At 39.5% G+C, this 19,009-nt stretch overlaps 2 protein-coding genes and 1 long non-coding RNA gene across 11 annotated transcripts; 1 reads left to right on the plus strand and 2 right to left on the minus strand.

The window, feature by feature from the left end:
* Positions 1 to 1,196: 1,196 nt before the first annotated feature.
* Positions 1,197 to 9,410, minus strand: LOC143215332 (uncharacterized). Of its 7 annotated transcripts, none has more exons than XR_013010356.1 (5): positions 9,236 to 9,410; positions 9,089 to 9,170; positions 8,884 to 9,036; positions 8,469 to 8,665; positions 1,197 to 8,228 (listed from the first exon to the last, which is right to left on the minus strand). It is a non-coding gene; the product is annotated as an uncharacterized LOC143215332 (long non-coding RNA). The 7 variants fall into 7 exon arrangements; XR_013010357.1 differs by having other exon boundaries at positions 8,884 to 9,007; positions 9,236 to 9,408; XR_013010355.1 differs by having other exon boundaries at positions 8,884 to 9,170.
* Positions 8,623 to 13,314, plus strand: L(2)10685 (5-methylcytosine rRNA methyltransferase l(2)10685). 2 transcript variants are annotated; one of them, XM_076437279.1, is made up of 9 exons: positions 8,623 to 9,475; positions 9,703 to 9,885; positions 9,943 to 10,306; positions 10,378 to 10,560; positions 11,091 to 11,374; positions 11,450 to 11,574; positions 11,661 to 11,798; positions 11,873 to 12,016; positions 12,889 to 13,314. In XM_076437279.1, exons 1-8 carry the CDS (start codon positions 9,395 to 9,397, stop codon positions 12,012 to 12,014), a joined length of 1,500 nt encoding a protein of 499 aa, XP_076293394.1. In that variant the 5' UTR covers positions 8,623 to 9,394; the 3' UTR covers positions 12,015 to 12,016; positions 12,889 to 13,314. The 2 variants fall into 2 exon arrangements, with proteins under 2 accessions (XP_076293394.1, XP_076293385.1); XM_076437270.1 differs by lacking the exon at positions 12,889 to 13,314 and having other exon boundaries at positions 11,873 to 12,716.
* Positions 12,141 to 18,880, minus strand: Mfs3 (major facilitator superfamily transporter 3). Of its 2 annotated transcripts, none has more exons than XM_076437255.1 (9): positions 18,456 to 18,880; positions 15,400 to 15,638; positions 14,634 to 14,867; positions 13,657 to 13,744; positions 13,359 to 13,591; positions 13,126 to 13,275; positions 12,920 to 13,052; positions 12,591 to 12,832; positions 12,141 to 12,510 (listed from the first exon to the last, which is right to left on the minus strand). In XM_076437255.1, the coding sequence occupies exons 1-9, from the start codon at positions 18,478 to 18,480 to the stop codon at positions 12,334 to 12,336; spliced, it is 1,521 nt and encodes a 506-aa protein (XP_076293370.1). In that variant the 5' UTR covers positions 18,481 to 18,880; the 3' UTR covers positions 12,141 to 12,333. The 2 variants fall into 2 exon arrangements, with proteins under 2 accessions (XP_076293370.1, XP_076293362.1); XM_076437247.1 differs by lacking the exon at positions 18,456 to 18,880 and adding an exon at positions 17,731 to 17,861.
* Between the last annotated feature and the right edge of the window lie 129 nt (positions 18,881 to 19,009).

The following is a 19,009-nucleotide window of genomic DNA, read 5'->3' on the forward strand; positions in this document are numbered from 1 at the left end:
AATGCTGGAATATTAAATTCGACAGAATTTAGATTTTATTTGGTCCCAGTTTCTTAAAATTTGACTGCAAAATTTGAAAATTGCATAAACATCCGCAGTCCAGTTATTACAGCTGTAGGAAAGGTGCAAATCGTGAATTAATATATAACGCTAATCGTTTTGTTCTGTGATCGTACAAAATTCCAAAAGACCGCAGCATTCACTTGTGTACATCGTTTAAAAAAATGATTCTGCCTTGACGATTGTTGTTATTATTCGTTATTAAAGTTCCAAAGAATGCGGTTTCCTTGGGAGTAACACAACCCGCACGGAAACCGTCACGTTATATGAATAAACGCGCGACAAGTGTTACGCCGCAGAAATACCAAGGTAGGTCCTACAGGTCCCTCCATGGACCACCCTATCGTTACGCTGTGGTGACTTCTGACGCGTGAATACGCCCTTTGTCCGCCGCCTGGGCTCTCCGTCTCCCTTTATTTCCCGTCCCTCTCTGCACCCTAAGAGCCGACAGGTAAGCAGGTAGACAGGTAGCAGAAGCAAAGTCAATTTCAATTCGATTCAAAAAGACCTAAACCCGCATTGTTACCGCTAAGGGTACTCCGACCGAGTTGGGGATTACTCGTATAGCGGGATCTCCGCAGGCACTTAAATGTGATACCTTTCCACCTGTTTCCCCGCTGGGAGACTCGCCTTTCTTTTTTGTCAATAGCGTCTAGAAAAAAAGTAGTGAATGAAATTTTTACAGATCGCGCGGTCTACCTTAACCCTCCCGTAACGCGAGTATCAATTTCGTAAAAATGTTTTGTAAAAATACAGAGATTTCGCGAGTGAAGCGAAAATTTATTGAGGCATTCAACCACTGGAGGGTTAGAGGGATTTCGATTTCGGAAACTTCGAAAGTGATTACTAGACTGCGGATTTTATGCATTTATAACAAAAATTGGTACGTACAATTTAAAGCAGTGGACGTATTTAAAAAATTTAAGAACATCAACGTATCAGTTTCAGTTTAATAAAATAATTAAAACAAGAAAGAAATTTTTATTTAATCTGTGTGTCTTGGAATCGACGCAGATATTTCTTATTTTGCATAAAGATCCGCAGTCTAGTGATTAGAATCGAAGTTTCAATGCTTCGAATTTCGTACCTCCGTGGTAAATTATTAGAAGATTAAAAGAAACGGAGTTTCTCCAAGTTATATTTGATACAATCACAGTCAGTGTAAGTTGGGCATTTTTTATTTATATTCTGTGAAAATTCTGCCAAATGTTTTATTTCTATTTTTAGTCGTCAAAAATCACGAGACAAGACTTCGAAACTTTGTAAAGTTCACTTCGTTCCTTCGAATCTTCGAAGAGTCGAAGCTCTGGAAAAGTGACAGCCCTAGTATCCGTGATTGGGGCCAGCGCGAGGTTGTTCCGGTTCTGTTATTCGCTGATAATATTCTTTGAAAAATGTGGGTTCGTTACGCTTTGCCATAGCAGGTTCACCGAAGTAAACGAGAAACGCGACTGCCAGTGGGTATGCAGCTTCTGGGATTGCTTCGGACCAGTTGGACGTCTCCCGCTGGCTATGGCGTGTCGGGGTGGTTGCAACAGGTTGTTGCTGTAGCAGCCACCATCACCCGTAACCGCGGCTCCCTTTGGTTCACCAAATAACCTGACTAGCGGGGAATCCTTTAGGAACGACGTTACAGAAGGATCCGCGTGATGATTATTCAGATACTTTCTCTAGAGGGCCGAAGTCGAAGGTGATCAAGGTGTACCACGCATACCATTCGAAATTAATATATTCGTCTCCCCGAATCGAGTGTGAACATCGGAAATACCACAACCGTGGCTCCTCCTCGTAATCGCGTGACACGCTAGCTGTACAACGATAACGTAATACATATCTATCTATCTAGCATTATCAGTTTTTTTCGGAAGGGCATTGCCTTATAGTCTTCACCGAACACGTGTACACACCGGTGTCTTGCACCGTTGTTTGATCTGCCCGATCCCTGTGAACTGGTAACAAGCGCAATGACCATTTCGAGGAAGCATCTCTTTCTCTCTCTCTCTTGCCGACCCACATTTTTTATTTGCTCGGGTATTAGACCGAGCGGGATGATAACTTCAGGGAACACGGAAGGATCACACGAAGCGCAACCCCATGCCGTGAATACTCGCGGGTAGCAAACCAACCTCCCATAAAACCTGGAGAAGATGAGCAGGATGCAGTGGACGTAGCCTGACGTAATGCAGTGTGGGAGCGGCATGGCACTGGATACGGGGGTCAACGCCCTCGTACCCGACGACCAATGTTCCCCAGCAACCCCGTGGTAGAAGCCAGGGTTACCATTCCTGGGAATGCTTCACCCTATAAACTCCTCGGCTCCCGAAGCTCTCGCCGCGCGGCGCCCAGGTTTAATTACATCCGCGAATTTTAAACAACTTCGCCGCGCGACGGTGAAGTTGAAGAGCGGATAGCAACTATGCAGATAGCGGGTACCGCGCGGCGGTGGGGCCGATCCAATTTTTACGTCGTGTCAGTTAACCGACTGACAAGCGTTTTTATTTTATAAAACAATGACTGGCAACGTTTGCTTTATCCGAGCAAATTAGCTTCAACTTCTCAGCTCTTCTTTTTCGCAGCAGCAACAGCAGGGGAAATGTAATTACGTTTTTGTCTTTTGAGAATTGAGAATCGCGTTGTACGTTCCTTTTTCTAATTTGGATGGTGGGCGTGCGAAGAAACAGTGGTGGTGTTCCTTGAAGCAACTCGAAAATTCCACGGTGTGTTTCGACGATGATTTTTGCCAGTGGGCGTCGATCGTAAAAAAAATCCGAACGCCGCGAAGAAGAGCGGCTTAAGAAAGCTACGAATTTCGTTGAACCCCATTCCACGCGTAAGGATCGAAGCCTGACTGAGCTCTCGGGTGATACCGTTAAACTGACTTCCGTCTGCCCACCTACCTACCTACCTACCTACTTTCGTCCTCGTACATCGTCCGGCTCCGTCCAAGCCGCGCATTTCGCAATCCCGAGGAGAGAGAATATCTCGGTGTCGGGGGCTCAAAATATTTGGACGAGCGGACGAGCACGCCACGCCAAATTCGTCTAGAAAACATTCGGTGGATAGGGACGTGTCACCCGACGAACCGTCAACGCCAAATTGCCTCGTAAATATCTCTTATTGTCTCCCTTATTTAAGCACCCGTATTTACCGCCGTCTCGATGGGTTTCGGCGGTTTTAATTGGGTAGGTACCTGAGGGCAACACGTGCTCCACTAATCCGATACTTTTGTCTACAAATGACTATCCTATAAGGGCATTTTCAACGTGTCTACCTGCAAATGTGGTTACAGAAGTAATGAATGTTCATTTTTTTTGTGTTCAATTAAGTAAATATTCTGTACATTGTTGTAAGGAAAATTAGACATGTCGAAGAAATTATTCCACTTGTAGTTCTCGTAATCTATTGTTTAATCGAAAGCTTGTTTTTTGTAATTGTGGTACAAGGATGAATGAAACTGTCTCTATCAAAACAAAGAATTATCTTTTGCTTGAATAATTTATTGTGTTTAAGATAACGTATTTTGAATATTTAGCTGCCTACAATTTATACGAAAGTATCAATGTACAAGCTGGTATTTGAACAGCGCCGCTATCAGCGAAAATACGGTTTATCGTGATTTTTTAATCTCCTCGTAAGTCAAATAACAGGAAAACGTTCATATCAATAAAGGCGAAGCGTTCGAAGTAATTTGTTCCTTTCAGAATCAGCTTGAAAAAACCACTAGAGATCCTGAGAGTTAATAAAAGAGCATACGACAAATTTCAACATGTCGTTTCAACTTTCGTAAAAGTGACTACACCAATTAATACTTGTACAAGGAAAGATGTTCACCTCCGTGTAGCCATTGCAATTTTTTTAAATATCGGAGGACATCTCAAATTTTTCAGTAACTGTACTAATTAAAATACCACTTCATCTTTCTATGTCAGACCAAAACTATTTATGTTCTTCTTCAAGGACCTACAATTCCTATCATTCCTATATAATTCCTATAATTCCTACAATTTCAGGTAAATCGACTTTAAATGTGCCCATAATTATGAAAGTAGTCTTCCAAAGTAAGATTTCTAGTGACAGTTGTGATTTTCATGAAACCGAAGTCGAAAATATTAGCAAATGGAGATTACCAAATGATAATACAATTAATTCTCTCTCGAGCAACGTCAATTTGTTTCTGTAATTTACAATGTTACGGAAATCAATTTTAGATCTGACAAAAAAAATGTCAAATATCTCGTAAGTCTCGTAAGTTGAGTTGCATTAAAGAATAAAATGCAATTGCACCTGGCGGGTGCACCGATGCATCCGCATAAAAAATGAGGTCATGGGAAGTTAGAACGTATTATGACACGTGCTTTTTCCCTCAATCATTCTTTTCTATTTTTAACCGACTTCGAAAAAGGAGGAGGTTACTCAATTCGATCTGTATGTGCCTTTTTTTTCTATATGTATGTTCACCGATTACTCCAAGATGGATGGACCAATCAGTGTAGACCAATCTCCCGATTGGTCCTTGATATAAAGTGTGAAATAAAAAAATTTTATAAAAAAATAGTTAAACCGACTTCGAAAAAACGCACTAAAGAGTATAAAATAATTTCCATTTAATTTATAGAAAATACACACGCACTTAAATACAATACAATCTTTTCGGAGGCAGCGCAAAATTGAATATTTTCGAAAATTTCGGCCTGTAAAATAACGTTCTAATGCAGAAGACCCCCTTAACTGACTACCGGGACAATTACCCTACTCGAATTGCACGGCGACGGTTCGGCCGGGCCGCTGCCAAAGTGCAACGGCGTCGGAAATTCTGGGGAAGCGAGGAACGGCAACAATGTTGAAATGTTGAGATTAATAACCGCATGGTTGGCGGATCCGAAGTTCTCCGGAGGAGACGGTCGGGTACCAAGGCACGTTGGTACCGGCAAGTAGGCTGATCGCGCGAGAGAGAATCCAGCATATAGAATAGGTCACACCCTCTGGAGACCATTATTGCCGAGCAGTGTACGTGCACGTGACTTGTATAGGGTCGACGTAAGTGGGTTGGTGCAGTCGTTACTGTTGTCCTCGGTACCCCCTGCTCGTTCAACGACCCCGCATGTACGCACTCTCCGTTCGCGGTGTACGCATGCACGCATGCATGCACGTGACGGGAGGCTCTCTCGGTGCGGGAACGGAGCGTAGGATGGTGACAACGAAAAAGAACTACGGAATCAGGAGTGATTTCTCCTCTTTCATCCTAACAAATTTCTTCTTTTTTTCCCCACTCTCTTTTCCTGGACGACGCGACGCCGCGGTACACCACGTGTTCACCGCCGAACAATCGCGTCGGCCCGGTGAATGTATCCGCGGTTCGTCCATCAACGGCGGCGCGAGGAAACCTGCTGATTTAGAAAGGAATCAACCACCCATTGTAAAGAATCTGTTACGATGCCTGATACACTCCCGGTTAACGCATGGAACCGAGTGTAGTATTCTCACGCTTCCGATAATACAAAGGGGTTTAAGGCGTCTACAGAAGAAGAAGAAAAAAAAGAGAAAGAACCAACCAAGAGAAGGACCTGAAGAACTTCGAGGAGAACCTCATCGCTGTAACGCTACACCAAATAAACTCGAGATTGTTAGCACCCGACGCGGTACTACATTACCGTTATCAGTCTCTTTATCCGTATCACCGGAGTTATGAAGTTGAAGTCCAGTTTCGAAAGCGGTCGCTCCCGCTCTTCATTCACCAGCGTCCCCATCGATACATACATAGAAATAGCTGCTTGCGTGGTCACCGATGGAACAGGGGTCCCTTTCGTTCGAAGGGTTCCGAGTGAAAATCTGTTTAACATACTCCGCATACCGGGGTTCCCCGGTACACGTGTGTTTAATGAAAATTACGCACGTGAAGCGCGGGGTCACGTGGGTTAGAGCGGTGATCAAGGGTCACGGGAGACAGGAAGCGGCAGTATTGTGTACCGGATGTCGCAACTTCCGAGTCCTTTGCCCTCACTCGTTGTTTTACTTCGACGATCGTCGATGACACCGTTTTATCACGGGGTTGGCGAAGCGCGAAATACGAAACGGTTAAAGACGACGGGGGGAGAGGGAGGGCGGAGGGGGTGAGGGGATAAGGTGAAGCAGCGAGTTCGGGTTCGGTGTCGATGAAATTTCGGGTACGCACGGATCAAGAAACGTTTAAAGATGCGCGCGGAGTAGCCGGGCCGAGAGCGCCCTAACGCGCCCTCCTCGAGAGATCAGTCGAGCGAGCAATAGAATGAGAGAGTATGAGTGAGGTCGTGCAGTCGAGTCTCTGATAAGAGCGACAGAGAGAGAGAGACGGAACGAGGGAAAGAAAGAGAGAGGGGTAGGGAGAGAGGGGGCGAAGAAAGAAGGGAGAGAAAGGGACGGTGGCAAAAGATCGAGAGGGAGGACGGCGGCGCGGGGATCGGGGGAGGGTATAGTCGTCGTGAGCTCCTTACAGTGCATTGCCTTTACGATGCCTCGAGTCCCCGTCACACCCCGTGCCCCGACAAATCGCGTACGACGTGCCTCTCATGAAGAGATCCACGAAACCAGCCTCGCCGTCGAGCGATTCGGGTCGTCGAGATTCATCGAGAGGAAGAGTTTTCTGTATGCGTGTGACAATGGGAGGGGAGAGGGGAGGACAGACACACACACGTACACCAAACCAACGGGACACACATGTCCCCCGTGTCTATGTGTACACATGTGTATCCACTGCCGTGCGGGGACATGTGTGCACCGTGTCGGTCCCGTGTGTCTGTCCCTCTGTGCGTGTACGTACACACACGCGCCGGGGCCAATAGGGTTTACCGCACCCCATGGACTAGCTGATCTCCACGAAGCAAAAGAGCTGATCTCCTGCGCGACGTTCTCGTTTCGTTCCCCTCGAGAACACTGAACTCCCGTCTACCGTACAGTGGAGACTTTCACCGGGTATATATGTATGTATGTTGTACGCGTTTCGAGGGTAACAAGATTATCGGCGCGTCGGACCTCGCTCCACTCCTCCTCCTCCTCCTCGGGGCCTCTTGCATTGTTGACACGAAATATGGATCAGGCGAAATTATTTTTACGACCGCCGATCTCCCGTCTACGACGCGACGGTCAAAGGAGTCGCGGTCCGAGGGAGGAACGATTCCCGTAACGAAGATCTACGGTGTCCACGGGTCGGACACTTCGGGGAACGATGGGATTCCGTTGTTTAGCGTATCGTAAATCACTAGGAAAAATCTCTGGGAGGCAGGGCATATCCATAGATCCCATTGTTCAGGTACAGAGGGCTCGCTACCCGCCGCCCAAAACAATCTCAAAGTCGAGGAACGGTTTATAGGCATCTAAAATAGGTTGTTCCGAGTTGGAACTTTCGAAACAGCCACGTTTCATAGCGCACCAGCGCCTTCGCAAGAGGGGAGCGCAAAGATGTGTCCGTTCCCGACCCCCACCATCCCCCGTTCTCGCTCCATCTTGCTCGGCACGTTTCTCATCTCGATGTCACGACAAATACGTGTCGCTTCCTTGTCGTGCTCTTCTATCTGATAATGATGTAGCTCTCGATACACGCATCTCTCCCTGCGATATGTACACGCGTGTACCTGTTTCGGTTTGTTTTCACCGACGGGTAACCCCGGCTCGCGATAAAGAAAGTCGGCAAAGTAGGAAAAGAAAGGTCTACGCAGAAATAAGTGTTTGAGCCGGGAGGGAGAGGGAGAGACGGCAGAGAGAAAGAGAGAGAGAGAGTAAGAGAGGAGAGAAAAAAGACGTGACGTCCAACATTAAGTCAAGTAGTACCGGTAGTACCGTAACGGGTGGATTCGTCGGTTGTCCTGCTTCACCTGTGTCTGCAGTTCACGCCGGTTCACGCCCTTCTTCTTTTACACCGTTCTCGCTAACGGTTAATCGACGTCGACCACTTCTTGCGTTTAAAAGATGCACGATGTAGCGTTATGGGAACAACAACGCCATCCCACGGAGCTGGCTCGGTGTACGAGGGCCGTCCTCATGAGTGCATATGGTCTGTGTCCTTTGGACGCGCGCCGATGTACGAAATCGGTTTTCACTGTTTCCGACAATCTTTCAGCGAAAGTCAAGCGGCAAAGCTTTGTATATAGGGTGGCCATTAATTGATGGTACAACCGAAAAGAGGGTGACTCTACCTGAAAAAAGAAGTAAAAAATATCGAATAAAATCGTTTCATATGAGGCTCTGTTTTTTGAGAAAATCGACTTTGAAAATCGTAAGAAGTAGAACCGGATTTTCTTGGAAAGACTCATCTTTCTATGTAGAATCAGCCCTCTCCTGTAATACTATTTTATTATTCAACAATAACAATAAAGGTGTACATATGTATATGACCTGATCTTATTGTTATATGTATCACCGTAGATGTATAATACCTGAATAATCAGGCCCATCATTTGTCAGCATATTAACAGCACTTCTTCCGACTCCTTCAATGTCACAAGACATGGTACTAAGAACCTAACGAGGAAGTCATGACACAATCTGCCTTGCACGCCCTCGATGAGACTTCCCTTGATGAGGGAAGAAAGAAAATTCTACGTCACAGACTCTGGCATAGATCTGGCTAAATCTGGAATAAAGATTGAACGCTTTAGAAAAATATTAAATGTAGTATGTAGGATGCAAGCTGGATATGTTCTAAGATATCAGGCACAAAAACTTAACATCTTTTACATTACATTAAACAAGTGAAAAGTCCTAAGGATTCAGTAAAGAAACTGGAGAAAAAGGTAACAAACCACTCTAAGTTTGTTACTTTTGAATGAAACATCAAAATTGCCTGCTTACTTCACCAATTCCTCTGCACTATTTAGTTTCGTGGAAACTATGATTCTGAAAGTCTTAGAACTCGACATCTTGCTCACTGCAAGTGTTGCATCCTCGCTGCTGCTCTCCTTACTAAGCTTTTATCCTGCTACCGAAGGGGTTAATGCTAAAAAACTGAAATCCAGAGAATAAATTTCAGAGAACAAACTTATTTTGTTGACTCTACCTGCAGGATATCCAGACAGGACTTCTCAACTTGAATTCCACGTTTCGGCACCAGGAAGTAGTAAATCTACAATTTATAGTATCTGCAAATAATCTATATTAATCTCAATAATGAATAACAATCTTTTAATTCAAACAAAATGTATACCTTCAACAAAGAATGCACCGGTGATGCCATCTGGTGACGATACATTGGAACGAGCATTGCCGTCCTCATGCTCATGCTTCTGTTTTCAGTTTACTGGTGCTTCGGTATAACCTGAAACAGTTATGATTGTTTAAAGAGTTATATATTGTTATTGAAAAAATGGCGCATTTATTTCATAGATTGAAATTAAGGGGAATAATAAGGATATCCGTCAGATGCAAGCACGGTCCTGAGCATTGGGTTTGTATCTTCTAATTAAAATTAAAAGTTTGTGTGCACCTTTCACCTGGTTGCAAGCATGTTGAACAAGTGCGAAAATTTGAAATATTTTCACTTGTCTGTCTATTTATTTTCTTCACCTAGTTTCGTTACCTTTTGCATCACTTTTTTGTAATTAATTAATCAGCTATATTGAATAAGTTTCATCAAGTAAGGTTATTATTCACCTAATATAAATATTTCAACAGTCTGTAATGCGGAGGAAGAAACTACCTAAGGATAAAGCACTAGAACACTTTGACGAGTATTACGGCTCAGTTTTTGGGAAACAATGGGAAGAGATACGAGAATCGTTGCTTATAAAGAAAAATAAACATATAGCAGTAATTAATAATTTTAGTGATGCGGAAAGGGCACAATCGGAATTACAGGTATTTATTTTTTCATGGAAACAAATTAAAAGTATCTATAATTGAAATTTGTTTCAGTGCTTGGGCGCAATGCATTTAAAATCCATGTACAATGTTTTTAAAGAAAATATGAAGGACCAACCGAAGACTAAATCTATTCAATCAGAAAATGTACAAAATCCCATGGATACTGTTATAGAAAACACGCAATTAGCAGATATAGACTCACTTTATCCCGAAGCCAATACCTTTCCGTCGCAATCATTAAATTCAGAAGAAGACGAAGAATCATTGATTCAAAAAACCGACGCGTTACAGCCTGTAAAATTGCAATCTATAGAAGCTGATTTAAATGAGATTGAAATAGATACTAGTCGTGTTATTGAATCGTCTGTTGATCAATGTATGCTTCACGAGTATGTACCTTCTACGAAATTAAAGGGTCAGTTTGAATTATTTTTGTTTAAATTTGAAAGAATATTCAAATATTAACAATATAAATTGACTTCACAGGTTTGGACGGCTACATACTGGAATCCGATTATTATAAATTTTATAATAAAGGAGCTGACTTCAAAGTAGATATCGTTAAAGAGTCTACTTTACCATTTCCAGAACACTTGCACCCATTCACTTTTGAAAGAGAAAGCGAGGCTACATTTCCATATCCTAAAAGAGGATCCACTGGGGTTTCAGGTCTGTATCTTCCGGGCCATCTTAGGAGATACGTACAATGGGTGTACAAAGTACTCGTACACCTTTTAAAAATGAATAACTTTGTCAAAATTGAAACCAACAGCTCGAGTTTTTTTGAGACGTTAGAAACACTAGTTTGCTAGCTAATGTGTAAATACTTTCTTTTTTAATTGTTATTGGTCGCAATTGCAAAGGAAAAATGTGAAACATGTATAAAGTTTCATCGAAATCGGTTGACGCATGAAGAAGGGCATTGTAAGATGTAAAAACCTTCGAATTTAGAGTTTGCGATTTTATACATCATATACATTGATGTTGGCAGATGTTTAAACACCATTTAACTTTTGTTTGCGACATTGTTTCCTCAGATTATCATTATTTAGTAGCTAATAAACTAATCCTTCTAACGTCTCGAAAAACTCAAGCTGTTAGGTCTAATTTTGAGAAAGTTATTCGTTTTTAAAAGGTGTACGAATTCTTTGTACAACCATGAATCGAACTGCTACTAATATGAATCTCTTGTTTTCTAGATTATTATTTGTTCGACGGCGGATCCTTGCTACCTGTTTTAGCTCTTGACATTAAAATGGGTGACGTTGTGCTCGACATGTGTGCTGCGCCAGGAGGCAAAGCTTTAGCCATCCTGCAAACTCTCATGCCGCGTATAGTGATTGCTAATGATGTATCAGAGTCTAGAGCAAATAAAATACATAGTGTTGCGAAACAATATCTGTATAATAGCAGTATGGAGAAAATGTTTTGCGTAACACACAGAGATGCTCGAGCAATCGAAGATCAAGATATGTATAATAAGGTGTTAATATTTGCGAAATTTCTAATTGTTTTTTTCAGTGACAAACAGGATAAAATGTACGTTCATACTTTTCAGATTCTAGTCGACGTACCATGCACAACAGATAGACATTCTTTGCACGCTTACGAAAATAATGTTTTTAAACCTGCCAGAGTTAAGGAAAGGTTACAACTTCCGCAGCTGCAGTCCGACATTTTAACGTTAGTACTCGTGTGTACATGTTAAGCTACTTGTATTGTATTATTTTCATTAATAATATTGCATCTTTATTATTATTTGTTAATAGAAATGCATTAAAACTGGTGACAGTTGGAGGTATCGTCGTTTATTCAACGTGTTCTCTAAGTCCAGTTCAAAATGATGGTGTCGTACAAGTAGCATTGAAAAGGGCGTGGGAAGAAAGTGATTCTGTTATGGTAGTAAAGTGTGTATATTACATTTCTTCTAAACAACAATTTTATTCATTGTATTTGCTGTCTATACGATATACTTTTTCAGAGATATGTCGGAAGCTTTATCACCGCTACAATATCTGTACGAATTCGCGAATATTGGTTCGAAGTATGGCCATCTTGTTGTTCCCACACTCGCAAATAACTGGGGTCCTATGTATTTTTGTAAAATACAACGAGTACGATGAACGTGAGTAATTGTACAACATGAAAAAACGTGTGTATAAAATGTACATAGTATTGTAATTACATAATTAACATTTATAACATTCAACGTAACATTTGTAAAATTTCAGTACAATAAATATGTGTCTTGTCATGTAAAGAGAAATATCAGTGATAATCTTTTGTTTAAACAGCTGTTCATTTTTTACACGGTAATTATATCAATCACATGTTATGTTTTATATACATGTTAATATAAAGCCGAGAAAATAATACTATGCTTTATATGTGTAAAAAATTCAACAGAACAATTGATCAATATTATACGCATCTAAGAGACATCTATTTTTTAATGTCGTCTTTTAGTGGCAATGTCTGATCGCTTGTTTCTTCATCGATTGGTTTAGCTTTGTTCCAAGGTTGTTCTTCAGCGCTTCCGAAAATCGTGTAGACCAACATCTCGACTATGTATAATGCCACAGTCGTGAAGAATATGACCCTCCATGCTCCTATAGTTTGCTGCAATGGTGAAGAATGATCGACAGATCCCATATTGAAATTTTTGTTAAATCGTTGATCATTCTTTTCAAGTTACTTACATTTCCGTGTGTCAATTTTCCCACAAATATCGGAACTACGAAGCCAGGTATAGTAGCGACACAGTTGGTGATCGCGACAAGGGTACCAGCAAAATTTGGAGCGATGTCAATATGATTCGCTAAGAATCCGCTGTACATTCCGCCAATGCAAGTCACTCCAATAGTCATTAATGCAACTGCTAACGCTCTATTACAACCGACATATGAAACTCCTATGAGGCAGAACATGGGAACAACGGACGCTGCAGAACGAAAATGTTTTAGTTCGCATTCAATTAGATTCATATTAAATTTTCAGATACGAAGATGTTGCAAGCAACAAAACCTACAGAACAATGTTCCAATTTTCCTTGACACTGTGACTGTGATCAAGTTCTTTCCTTGCATGATGGCTAAAACTTTGCTGAGCATCATGGTAAAGATCCACATACATAAAAATGGCATAGAAGAGAGGCCAGCATTCTGAAGGTAAACATACTTCATTCAAATAACACGAATTTTAAGCTCTTGTTAAATTTTTAACAGAGATACTCACGGAACTCATGTCAAATTTTAAAATCTGGTTCATGAAGGTGGGTAATTCAATGAGCAACATGTACCAGCCAAAATTGCTGCAAAAGTGAGCTATTAAAATTGCCATGAATGGTTTCGATTTTAACACTTCCTTCCATGGAACTGCCAATTTCTAAAAGAATAAATGTACGTCGTGAGAAGCATCAGACTATCCAGAATGTATATGTTAATTTAGTTCTATGAAGCTTGACGAACCTCTTGTAGTTCATTAGTATCTTTCGTGTGTCCTAAAGATTCCATAATATAGTCCTTTTCCTGTTGGCTAATAAATCTTGTTTGTTGTTCGGGACTATCTTCGACCATTATCCACCAGGCAGCACACCAAATTAAACAAAGAGCGCCTTCTATATAGAATATCCATACCCAATTCATATTTGCAGCTATCAGCCCCGTGACTAGTATGGAAATTACCGTTCCGAGCGCGGTCCCTGTTTTAAATAATATTAAAGAATTGTACTACGTGAAAGAACAATTGATAAGAATTATTAATCACCTGCATAAACAATCGAAGCGAGGATACTTCTTTCGTTCGGTGGAGCCCATTTGGCAATCATAACGTGCATAGCAGGGAATGTTACACCCTACAATAAAAATAGTACTTTATATATTACTGAGCTACTTATAGAAGGTGTACAAAGTATTCGTACGCGTTTCAAATTGGACCCAACAGCTTGAGTTTTTTTGAGACGTTAGTACGCGGATTATTGCCAGGGGAGGCGCCAAAATTTTTTAATACATTAATTTTCACACATATCATAATATCTACAAATAAATAAAACTTAACAGTTTGTAAAACGTGTCTTACATTATTATATCTATTAAAAATATAGAAGGTAGGAAGGCGTGGAAAAGATTTTTTTCGGGGAGTCGTAGTAGTATAAAGGTTGGAAATAAGGTATAAAGGTGTAAATAATTTTTGTTTAATTGTTATTGGTCGCAATTGCGAAGGAAAAAGTAAAGATCACGATTTTTAAATTTTTGTCCGTGCCTGTGATGAAAATTTAGAAGGTGCCTTTGGTATAAAAAAGCAAACCCTACATCCTTTTTTTTTGTGCGTCTACATAGCTTTTTACCACGTTTTTATTAGCTCGCTTTCTTGTCTATCTGTTTGTTTGTTCGGTAAAAATTTTCTTTGCGTCAGCTGATTTCAATGAAACTTTGTACACGTATATAACTTTCTTAGATTTACAAAATACATGTTTTAAATTTTCATTATACGCACGGATACAAAATTTAAAAATCGTGACCTTTATTTTTTACTTCGCAATTGCGACCAAAAACAATTAAAACAATAATTATTTACATATTAGCTAGTAAACTAATAGTTCTAACGTCTAAAAAAGACTCAAGCTGTTGGGACCAATTTTGAAAAAGTTATTCGTTTTTAAAACGTGTACGAAATACTACGAATACTTTGTACACCCTCTATATATAAATTTCGAAATTTTGGAGGTTGTTTTTGATACTAACTCCACCGATGCCTTGCAAAATCCTGCACACAATGAAAAGGGAGTAATGGAGACTCGCAGCAACAGGTGTCAATATGGATGCCGCAACGTTTAAAAGTACCGATCCATTCATTACCCATTTTGCGGACAACAGTTCAGCCATTCTGCCACCCGGAATCAGAGACACCATGTATCCCCAAAAATACGCTGATAAAATCAAACCTTGCAGTGGTTCGCTCCACACAAATGGTCCATCCTACGCGAACCATACATATGTATTAATTTCCTATCGACATTTATTTTATTCAGCATATTATGTACAGTGAACTACGAAAGTGTTTGACCGCACTTTAAAACAGTATTACTTTTTTATGATTGGACCAAACGACCTGACTTTTTTTTAGCAATTAGAAGAATCGATTTAATAAATGAAATGCAAAAAAGATTTTGGAAAATTGCAATTGCTAAGAATTACATGAAAAAGTAAAAGAGGCATTAAAAAATACAATAAAAATTTAAAATATGCGTTTTGTAGATCTGTAAAACATATATCTTAAATTTTCATTAAGGGCCCAAATAAAAAAGTTTTAAAAAGTGCCTTTTTTATTTTTGCATGCAACCTTGTAAATCGTCATTTTTGGAAGATCATTTAGTAAACCAATGCTTCTAATTGCTTGCAAAACACCAGGTCGTTTGGTACAATTATAAAAAAGTTATACTATTTTAAAGTGCGTTCAAATACATTTGGTGGCTCACTGTACTTTCCATAAAAAAAGAGATTTCTATACCTCGACGACATTTTTCGTCACATTAAGGGATCCATCATCGAAATGACACTCGCCCTCCGTGTGTGCAGTTGCAAATTCAGACTCGTTTTTATCCAACGTATACTGCCTTACCGCGGTATGGTTTACCATAACTACTATCGCCACACTCGTGATGACCTTGAACCCATAGATAATTGCCAGCCCGATAGAACCCATTACTGCCATCAGGTACCGTGCCGGCAACACGATACCATTGGTCCCTGAAAATATATATAAAAATAACGTTTAACTTTCTCAATGCATATTAAAAACTTGTAATAAGAGCAATTCGGACCAATTACAATTTTTCTACAATTTTGTTTTTAAATATTCCGTCTTGTCGATCGTAACGAATTAATAGAAATTGCAAAATTGCTTTGTTTTGATTTTGGATCGAACCTGTGCGCCGATAACATAAACTAATTTCTATTTTGTTTTTAAGTCGGCTAGTGAACTAAGCTTTCGAAAAGAAATTCAAGTTGCTTGATCCGATCCTAAAAAAAGTCATTGTTCTTTTTAAGTGTTCGAATATTACTGTGAGTCGCTGTACAGTGGACACGAAAAGTATTGGAGTTTGAACTATATGATAATTTCGTTAAAAAAATAGTACAACTTCCAGATGTTTTGTGGATCCACTGTATATATGTACAGTCGGTGGGGTTCTAACAGAAGATCGGACGACGTGCCGAACGGCATGAAGGCAGGTGAACGGGCTCTCTCAGGTCTCTCTCTCTTCGACTTTACCTGTCCTTTCGGGTCTTCTTGCAGGCGAGGTGAAGCATTACGTGTAAATAGCGCGTTCATACGTGTACGTGACCAATTGTGCATATAAACTGTTCAATTATCTACCTACCTTCGTGACGAAATTCATAAGAAATTAATCAAACCTCCATTGAAAACCCTTACTATTACCAAAGTGAAATATGTACACTCTCTCATTGTCAGTAAAATAAGTCTCCGTACACCCTTTAAAACAGAATAACTTTTTTTATAATTATACCAAGTGATCTGATGTTTTGCAAGCAATTAGAAGCATTGGTTTACTGAATGATGTGCAAAAGATATTTTCTAAAAATTACAATTTACAAGGTTGCATGCAAAAATAAAAAAGGCACTTTTTAAAACTTTTTATTTGGGTCCTTAATGAAAATTGAAAATATATGTTTTGTAGATCTGTAGTAACATCTGCTAAAAATTTCATCGAAATTGATTGACATATGTTACACACGAGCTACAAGCGATTAAAATAGGTGAAAATCGTAGTTTTACACGACTTTTGATCAGTTTCTGCTTAAAATCCACAGAATCGTACATTTTTCGATGCGTGTCGTTTTTCCCTGCGTCAACCGATTTCGATGTAATTTTCAGCATGTGTATAACTAACATATATTTTAAATTTTCATTAGGGACCCAAATAAAAAGATTTAAAAAAATGCTTTTCTTATTTTTGCATGTAACCTGATCAATTGTAATTTTTGGAAAATCTTTTTTGCACATCATCTAGTAAACCAATGCTTCTAATTGCTTACAAATAATCAGATCGTTTGGTACAATTATAAGAAAGTTATTCTGTTTTAAAGGGTGTATGTGTGAATACTTATTGGACTGAGTGTATATGTATAATTAAATTACACGATAGCATGTATCAGAGAAAATACTCGACAAATTCTTAGTTTTAAGTATTACTGGAGAGATAATTAGCCGATATCAGAAGAAGCAAAATGATAATTTGAGTAATCTATCTCTTAAGTAATTTATCTCAATTGAAGGAAATTTTTAAAAATGATTCATTTGCCATTTGCAGAAATCATGAGTAATTGCTATTTTACTGTTGATGATAATTTATGAAGATTTGTAAGTTTGCAAAGATTTGACAAATAACATCAATTTGTTATACGTACTATTATTTATTACATTAATTATTACGTATGAACATTATTATTCAGTAATATTTAATTTATTCTAGTTGTTTAAAATTACATCCGATAACGTTATCGACACATTCCATATCTGATCGATAGTTGACAAACTGTTTAAAAATTCCTCGAGTATGTATCCATATGGCTATACGCTAATATCAAACACTTGACGCGATGGATACTGTTGTTTTGCGTTCTCAAGATAAAAGTAGCGTTTTTTATTACGCGCGTTTATCTTCGTCCAAAAAATGGGTCAGCGGTCACATAAACGTAGTTCCAGAATATCACCCTGATCAAATAACTAACAACCGAATGATCGACGCGACGAAAAGGGGTTAATTGATCAATATATTATGTGGATAGTATATTCGTGACGAAATTCAAAATTACACACCAGGGTCACTTCCATCAATCAGTATGCAAGTATAGATTTTCCTTATCGACATTTGACTATCTAGCAACAGCGATCCCTCAAAATTGATAATATGGGACGCGAGGATGACGACAATTAGTCACTCCGATTGCAACGGAGTTGCATCAACTCGCGCGGCTTTACGAATTCCACAATTTAAACTTCAAACGATTTCAATTAATTACTCATTTTTCAAAACGCGCAATATTTTTCACAATTACATTCAAACCACAAATATCTGTAAAATTACTTAAATTTTTAGTTATTTAATTTTTTAACTTATTAAATTAAATTTGTCAATGCAATCTTATTCGTTGTAAAACACGTGCATCTATAAATTGCTAAACAAAATGAGAATTTGCATTAGATATGGCATCGCTTGTTGAATAATGTTCTGTTTTTTATAGACAACATAACAATTCCATGAATGAAAATTATTTTCTACATTAATATATTCCTTATTATTAATAAATACTAGTATTCTGCTAGTAACGTAACCTTGAAAAAAGCGATATCATAGCACCGTATGAAAATCTGAAGGCGAAGGACATTTGAAGGTCATGGAGTAATCTCGGAAAGCGAGAAGAGAACGGAAAAATTTCAAATGTAAAGATATAACAAATTCCACTTATTTTTTTGAAGAAACAACGACATAAACACAGTGACGTGATTATACAATACTAAATATAGGAAATTTGTTCACTCACCTGTAGAACTACTTTCTCCAGCCATGGCTTCCTCTGGTCATTAATCGATCATTAACAATTTCGTAAGCCGAGGAATATTTTAAAAAGTCTGTTTATATTTGTATTTCACGATGCAGCTCGATAAATGAATATTTCATTTCAAACTCCGCGATTTCTTATAAATCACTGATCACTTGAAACTTCGTGCACCTGATTTTGATTCTACGATAAGATTAACTTAAAACGGCGCGTGTCAAGACTCAGTTTAGATTTTCGTTGATTGGAAAAACCGACCGAGAAATTTATTACTTTGGGAGCTTTCGATCTTCCGTTTCGATTCTACATTCGCGTAACGTGTTACTGAAGACGTGCGAGACGCCACAAATCCTCCGAGCCTTTCTGACGAAACCAGCGGGCGTGCGCCTTTTCTATAAATGCCGTACCACGCTTGAACGCAGACTCGAAATTTCTCTGTTACACCACCTTCGGCCGATGTGACGTGCTCCTGTTTACATTAAACTCCGTCATCGATTCCACGAAATTTTTACCGTTTTAATCTTTGGCAGGACAATTTT

The sequence above is a fragment of the Lasioglossum baleicum genome, chromosome 1 (genome assembly GCF_051020765.1).
Source record: "Lasioglossum baleicum chromosome 1, iyLasBale1, whole genome shotgun sequence".
NCBI lineage: Eukaryota > Metazoa > Arthropoda > Insecta > Hymenoptera > Halictidae > Lasioglossum > Lasioglossum baleicum.